We start from the raw sequence: 8233 nt of genomic DNA, 5'->3' as shown, positions 1-8233 counted from the left end.
TGTCCAGTCACTAGGTTAGAGGATGGTTCATGGTAAGGACAACATTTTGCCCCTGGAGGAGTCACATCTACGTTGCAACGCACCTTGAGTGAACTCTTCCTGCAAGATGTGGTGGAGTGCCTGAAGAGACAGTCGGAACTTCATTAAGTTTAGAAACTAGGTTAGTACAACTGTTTTGTGCCCGATTACTAATAAGTCACAGATAATAAGATAATACATTTAAAAAATGATAATGCATATCTGTATGTACAGCAGCATTTATAATGAAATGTATTTTCACTATCACTAGCTGGTAAGGCTGCAGGGAGCAGCTGAACGACACCCACCTAAAACGTAGATAATCTAGTAGTTTCTAGACATAACTTGGATGCTGTGTATAAGCAAATTGGCTTAGGTCAGTTTCCAACACTAAGTTATGATTGACTATTTGTCAGTTTCTTTTTATACATAAAAGTTTTGGGTCATGTAATTACAAACAGTATTGGTAGGTGGACACAAGTTCTTGATTGTTGTATCTTATTAATAAGGAATATTGTTGTCTCTTTTAATGTTTTCACCTTAAGTATATCTTGGCTTATACAAACAACTTATACAAATAATTATGCATGTTACACAGTACTTGCTTAGTATATGTTCCTATCCCATATTTTTAGATTGGCTTCTATTAGAAAATATATAATAATGAAAAGAAGAGATTAAACAGCCACAAAAATTTACATTTTAAGATTATGCCGTTTCTTTCAGATCTTTATTTCTCAAAAGGATCAAAAGCCTTCAATAGAAATTTTTTAAATGCCAAACTATCAAATAAAAATACAATATATACTAGAACAGTGGAAAAAGGTTATCATAATCCTTTGTTATTTTGTTTTGTTTGGGCAAATTATAACAGAGAATTAGATACTGGGAATCTAAAAATACAAGGATACTACTCAAGTCAGTATTTTAGGTACAGGACACAGCTCGAGTGGTATGAAGATGAAGAGCGTGGGAAAACCCAAAAATGTGCCAAGCAGCAGAAATAAAAGGAGTTTGAAAAGAGAAGAAAAAGGCTGTATCTTTTTACTAAACTATGTACGTACTGGTACCTGTAAATTGAATGCAAATGTTCCCAAATTCTGAAATTGTGACTTAAAAAAAAGTAATGGTAATAGATAAATCATATGTCAGAGTGAAATTTCAAAATACATTTCATATTTCCAGCATCATGAAAATAAATCCCTTTGTAGGCAATTATCCTAAAATATTTTTTATCAGAAATATAGCTCTAGTAACAACCATTTGATAGTTATATAAACATGTAACAGATATGCTCTACATGTGTAATTTAAGTACATTAATATGAGCATTCTTTATGGGTATACATCATACAAAAATAAATCATTTTCGTATTTTTTTAAATGTTGGCACTGTAAGTTCACACGAATGAGCTACTCAGTCAGTCTCCCTACTTCAGGAAGCCTTTGCATGGAAGGACAGAGTCTCTGTGAAGTTCTCCGGGAAGTCAAGGAGGCGCTGATGGGGACTGAAGGCTGCCTCAGCTCAGGAGAGCCCACAGGCAACAGGGCAGTTCAGGAAGAGTCACAGGCACAGGAAGGGCGTAGATGGAAGACACGGAAAATCAAATCAGGAAGTTTTGTTATATTGTTAAATGATCCAATCCCCGCTCCATCTCCTCTAAGAAATGCTAAAAGAAAATTTTCTTTTGAAAATTTAAAGTTCCGGCACTAGTAAAACTAACTTCTAGTACTTTCAGTCAAACAAGCTTAATTCTCTTTAATTTCTGGTTTTATGACCAAATATCCTGAAGATAGCGTTTTTCTTCTTTTAAAGTGGCCAGGGTTTTCACTGCTTCTAGTTTTTCAACTCCAATCTCTTTGCTTATTATTTCCACAAGGGCATCATGTACATCCTTGGCCATATTCTTAGCATCTCTAAAAAAGGAAATAATAAGATGATTGTTTACAAGCAGGCATTTTTACTAAATCCTCCTTAATTCACAAGTCTAATTCCCTTTGTACCACCATAGTTCTTCCCTCCCTCTTCTCGGAACATCTCACACAGATCTCCCAGCCTCACTCATGCCCAGGCCAGGCCTTCATCTACGGTGACTGTTGTAGGAGGCACAGCTGACCACACGGTTCTACAGATCCCAATCCTCCACAGGCTCCAGGTCCCGACAGTAGGCCAAGAATTTCCTAGGTGTCAGAGAAGCATCTGAGGCCCCGCCTGGCTCCAGCCCACCTGCTGGCTCGTCCCTCATTCCCCGCCTTCCACTCTCGAAGCACACAGTAGACTCGTACTCCTGAACGGAACCAGATCTCTTGCACACTTCTAGGTCTTTATGCACATACAATTAGTAACAGACACCTTTATCGAGGACTTAGTATGTGCCAGGTCCTTTTGAAGTGCTTCTACATCTTAACTCTTCAGTTTACAAGACAGCGGAGGTACCCCTCCTGGGCGCTCTTGCAGTGCTCTCTGGAACACTTCCGACGTCAGAAACGTCTGTTTATGTGCAGCTTTCTCACCAGGGAGTAAGCTGCTTGAGGGTAGGAAGTGTAACTCACTTATCCTCTGATACAGTTTGGATGTGTGCCCTCTCCAAATCTTTATGCTAAAATGTGGTTCCCAGTTAGAAGTGGGGCTTGGTGGGAGGCGTCTGGGTCATGGGGGGGATCCCTCATGAATGGCTTCTTGCTACGCTCGCTGTAATGAGTGAGTTCTCCCTCTGCGTTCCTGAGAGATCTGGCTGAGTGCGTGGCACCTCTCCCTACCTCTTGCTTCCTCTCTTGCCATGTGAGGCGCCTGCTCCCCCTTTGCCTTCTGTCAGAGTGGAAGCTTCCTGGGGTCTTCACCAGAAGCAGGTGCTGGCACCGTTTCCTGTACAGCCTAAACCATGAGTCCATTAAATCTTTTTTCTTTAGTCTCAGGTATTCCTCTATAGCAACACAAAAACCGATACATCCTCGTATCTATCGACATCTGAATGTGCCCAAGCACTCAGCCAACACTCGGGTGTTTGCTGAATGAAGCAAAGTGTCAGACGAGATTCCACTATGTTAGGAACTGAAAATGTCCTGGCCCCTCACAGTGAAATTTCTTGAGAGGTGTCTGTGGTGGCTGTCTCACCTTTCTCAAGAGGCTCTCCCCTCCACTACTCCCAGGAACTTCTACCCCACGAGCCTGCTCCGCTGTCTTCTCACTTGACATAGCAGCAGCACAGGCTCCCTCCCTGAGACAGCGCCCTCTTGGCTTTGGGACAATTTTGCTTCTTTGGTGGCTGTTCCTTCTGTCTACTTCATTCCCACTTCCCTGATGGGCCGTCAATGTTCAAGTGACCCAGGGTTTCCTTCTGAACCCTCTGACCTCTGCTATTAATGCTTCCAAGTGCATTTCACCAATGTGATAAGTAAAGCACCAGTGATTGGGAGGAGTTATTTCTGGAATAATGTCTTAAAAGAGTCTGGACATTTAAGATATTCTCCAAGTTCTCAATTACCAGTTATCTGTGATCTGTACAACTGACTCTGCCTCTACTATTTAGAGGTGCATCTCTAAAACTCTGTATTTGACCACCGATGGCACTGTCCTCGCCAAACAAAACGCAGACTAAATACTTCATTAAAAGCTAAGGAAAATGTAAACCAAAACAATGTCTAGAAGTTTTGCCCTTTATCGACCTAAAGCAATGTTTTTCAGTTAGGAGTCAAAATCTATTGAAAGGACATGAAATCAACTTAGTAGCCAAAGCTAGCTTTTAAAGCAAACTAAATAAAATGGAAGAGAAGTGATCAGAATGTGTTACAAAAACTAAACAGAAAATGTTAAGTTTTGTTTCATGAAACTTGTTTCAATTGTATTTATACATATGTTCTGGGTCATGATGCCAGTATTTTGTCTCCTGCATTACAGTGGAAAAAAACAAAAGAACCTGACTCAGAGAATGTGTTGAATCCCAGGAATGTGTTTGGATGAAAAAGTGAATTTCTTACTTCAAAAATTCTTTCTCACTAGCAGAAATTTTTGAGTCTCATTAAAATAAGCAAGTAAGTGTTAAACAATTTTTCTATGGCAATTATGGGTTTCTATAACAGATCTTGCCTCAGAAAGTAGATCAAATTTAGTAACATAGAATGTTTCTGGGTTTTTGTCAACTTTATCACCACAAATTATGCCTAGAAGAAAAAGAATCCTAGTACCCACATTCTCAGGGTCAAAATCATACTTTTTCTTTCTTAGTTATTAATAGTTCACAACAGCACAAATCACCTATTCTTATATACAGCAAAATCAATCTGGAGATTTCAATTCACATGATTAATGTTATAACATGAGTGTAATTTTCAGAGGCGAAAATCAGGTATGTAAATGGTACCAAGAATGTACAATGCAAGCATTAACTTTCACCACTATTTCCCTGATAATAACAACTTCTGGGCTAGCAAATACGTCAAAATCATTTCAGAACTGTTATTTCTATTCCTGTACTTAAGAATCAAATGTCTTATCCCTACATATCTAGATTATTGGCTTCTCAGTCCTTTGTTTCTTCTACAGACATCACCGATGGCCCTTTCCTACCCGACTTAGGCACGATAACGACTCACCCACACACATAAATACGGCCGTTCTCATGGAGGAGGATTCTCACCACCTCCTGACCATGAAGCTGGATGTTGTCTTGCACATACTTTGCTGTGGCTTCCTCCTCCCCAACAGGAGCATCTCTTGAGAAGGAAACCTTTAGATGAGTTAAGATCCCATGCTTAAGGAAATGTCTGAGCTCTTTTCTGAAATATAATATATAATGGATCACTAAAAGGTTGTCAAGTTGAGAAAGTCTGAGAATTAGAATTGTACACTCAGTGGTTGAGTACAATACTAGAATTGTACAATACCTGAATAGATAATCCCTATCCTTATGCCTGCAGCCAAAAAACAACCACACTGCTCCAAAATTTCCATCTGGGTGTTGTTCTTGGAGTTTCTCTCTAAGTAGGAAAAAAAAAAGTTTAGGTGTGTGATATAAGGAATATGTAAAACCAATCTCTTTCATTAGGAACTACCACCAACAAACTCAGAGAGATTTGTAAAATCCACCTCTGCAGTTGAACATTCAGTCATTTAATTAGCATTTTACTCTCCACAGGCCGTCATGGCCACTCCAGCAGACACCACGCTACGCAAGCGTGTGGAGAAGCGGCTACATACGACATACACAAAATGAGGACAATTCAAAGTATCACACTGTGAGATCCAGAGAGAGTTCTACATTCAATAATATTAAAAGCAATTTTATGAATAAATGAACTCTTACTATGGAAAAGTGACATAGGGCTGTGAAAGGTAGAATGTGTAAAGTGTCTATGAAATGATGAACACACTGATGAGACAGAGACATCTGTGATTACGCTTTTGCTTCCTTAAGGAAAAACTTAAAGTGAAGTAAAATAACTGTCCAGAGGACAGGACTCTACTGAGGAATAGTACCCAAGACTTGCGCATTAGTTCACAAATATAAGCAGAAGTACAATTTTATTTTACTTATTTCATATCAAATAATTCTGTTCTGATATAAAGTTACACTTATTAATATTCTGTTGAAAATTACTGTTGAAAGTTTGAGTTTAATGTTGAAACTTTTACTATAATTGGATCTGTTACTACCAATTTTATCCAATTAAGAGATAGATACAACAGCTGTATATCATCACAGTACGAAGGTGGCCCAGTATTTGTCCCCAACCACATATGCTATAAACCACCCTGTAGCTGAGGAAGGAAATACTAAAAGTGCCACAGTCAAAAAAGGAAGTTCTAGTACAAAGCAAAATCTCTACTACATTGTGTGTTTCCTTTTCCCATGCTGATAAATTATGTTATCACACATTGAATAATAATTTTTTAAATAAAAATTTTACAATCAAAGTTCAATTATCCTAAAAACGACTGAAGAATCCAAAACGGTTCCTCAGGAATACATTTTCCCATTAGCCAAAAAAAAAAAAAAAAAAAACATACCTATGTTGTAGGAACCCAATAAACGGTGCTATGCCAGTTCCTGGACCCACCATTATGATGGGGATTGAGGGGTCATTTGGTAAGTGGAAATAATTTGTTGTTCGAGGAGAGATGGATATCTGAAATATCAAACCAAATGTGGTGAGCATGAAAGAAAACCTAGGAAAGAGTATATAACCAACACGACCTTTGCTAAACAAATCAGAAAGGGAAAATTCCCATCAAAGAAACATCCCTAAATAGCAGCATTAGATTTTACTGAAACCATGAGCACATTTGTCACTACAGAAAGAGTTTGTCTTGCAAATTTTTCTTTTCTTTTGAAATAAAAAATGTTTTAAAAAATGATAGGCATTGTGTCTTTGAGGTAGAACACTAAATAGACAATGATCAAATCATGTTTCTTGGTCCATGGATAAGATCTGCTTTCTGGTGGGCAGACAACAGTATGTATTATGGAGAAAGGTACCCTAAATATGAAGACAATAAAAATTAGCATCACGATGAGGTTGAAAAATTTTAAATAAAAGTCAGGCACCTTAAAAATAAATTAAGGGGCTGCTCCAAATATTCTAGATAATGGTGCTGTATTTGCTATTCTGGGTCCAATACTACCCAGAATTATTTCTGTCATAACTAAACAAATTATATAATTAACAAAATCTTTTTGTTAAAATTTCAAAAATGTATTTCTGAATCAATCTGAATATGTTTCACTTCCAGTTTCACTGACACAAGCAAAAGTCATAGTGAGTGGTACCGAGGTTTAAGAATGACAGGATTCCCCTCCACCTTGCTTGGCGGTGCAATCGTATACATTTTAACTTTTAACTCAAGGACAACTGTAGAAGTAATGAAGAGCCTGAACACCGCACCTTTTAAATGAAGGAATGGCAGAGCTGTATCTCATTACTGCTCTTACTTGGGAATGAAACTAGTTAACATTACATTTGCTTTATTCGCTTCACTCATTTAACAGATTTACTGTAAGTATTCACTATGACAGGCATTAGGGATACAGAAACGAACAAAACAACACCCCCATCTTTATGGAACTGACATTCTAGTGAGAGGAAAAGAACATAAACATACACATTACCACATATATCCACAGAATGATAGGTAATGACTTCCTAATGTCTTAGGAAGCAAAATTACACAGGGTAAGGAAATGATGGGTGTGGCAGTGAGCCTTGTTTGTAATTCAAACACCAATGCCAAAGAAGGCCCATGTCTACAGTGAGACCTTTGACCACGATCTGAATCAAGTGAGTGAGCCATGCCACAGCATATTCCTGTTAGAAAAGACAACACATGTGCAAAGATCCTGTGACAACAGCACACTTTCTGTGTTTTGGGGCTCTCTTCCTCGAAGGCTGTGGTGCTGCTTCACTTGGGGGTCTATGTGGAGAGAGTATCACGGCAGATGGGAAGAAGACAGACAATCTATGCCACACCCACAGGCTTAGCGCTCCTGCTTAGATGTGGCAGATGTCCTTCACACAGCCAGGCTGAACACCAGTGGCAGGGTAAATCTGTGAACAACTGTACTATCTGCCATAGGAAGGCAGGGCATGTGATAGGTCTTGCAAAGGTCAACATTCTCTCTAATTTGTAATAAAACATGGCACAAGCACAGGGAATTTCAGATAGTTTTAAATTATATCCTTCACATCTGCACTTCTACTGCATATAGATTGGATAGTCAATAAAAATCTGTTAAAATGGGGAAGGAAGGAGGAAGACAGGGAGGGAGAAAAGGAGGAATAGGTGAAAGGCACTCATGCTTAGTGTTTTTGATACATGATGGACACATATTGTTTTTAACATTCTGGCGATCATCTGCTATCTTTATACAATCACCATGTGACATATACTTGTATATCGGTACTATAATATTTCTTCTCAAAAAATAAAGTTTCCATAAGGTTCCTAATGTTTTGATGTATATAATGAATATACGATGTATAGTGAACACAGTAAAGCACCTCTCTGTTCCAGAGAGCAGACTGGAAAAATATCAAGTTAAAGGGCAACTTCAAGCAGCAATCATCCCTCATCCTCTCAAGTATATCCCAGGAAGTCCTAATTCCCCCTAAGGTCTATGAACATTTCGGCTCTAATAACTTAAAGAAACCAAACTTGTCCTAAGACAACACTCCAAGTGAATCACTGATTTCTTCATTACCATGAAGAAAAAGGACTTCAT

At 38.4% G+C, this 8233-nt stretch overlaps 1 protein-coding gene across 2 annotated transcripts in view; it reads right to left on the bottom strand.

Annotated features, from left to right (window-relative positions):
• Nucleotides 1–718: 718 nt before the first annotated feature.
• MTRR (5-methyltetrahydrofolate-homocysteine methyltransferase reductase) overlaps nt 719–8233 on the bottom strand; it is a 31437-nt gene continuing 23922 nt past the window's right edge. For both annotated transcript variants that reach the window (XR_002732897.1, XM_023218225.2), the window contains exons 12-15: nt 6025–6143; nt 4902–4994; nt 4611–4793; nt 719–1934 (exon numbers count right to left, since the gene is read on the bottom strand). Coding sequence is in view for 1 of the 2 variants with exons in the window: in XM_023218225.2 (XP_023073993.1) it covers nt 1790–1934; nt 4611–4793; nt 4902–4994; nt 6025–6143 (540 nt within the window). In the remaining variant the exon portion in view is untranslated. The remainder of the gene's footprint in view (nt 1935–4610; nt 4794–4901; nt 4995–6024; nt 6144–8233) is intronic.

Source organism: Piliocolobus tephrosceles, chromosome 4 (genome assembly GCF_002776525.5).
Source record: "Piliocolobus tephrosceles isolate RC106 chromosome 4, ASM277652v3, whole genome shotgun sequence".
NCBI lineage: Eukaryota > Metazoa > Chordata > Mammalia > Primates > Cercopithecidae > Piliocolobus > Piliocolobus tephrosceles.
The sequence above is the reverse complement of the archived record's forward strand: the minus strand, read 5'-3'. Positions and strand labels throughout refer to the sequence as shown.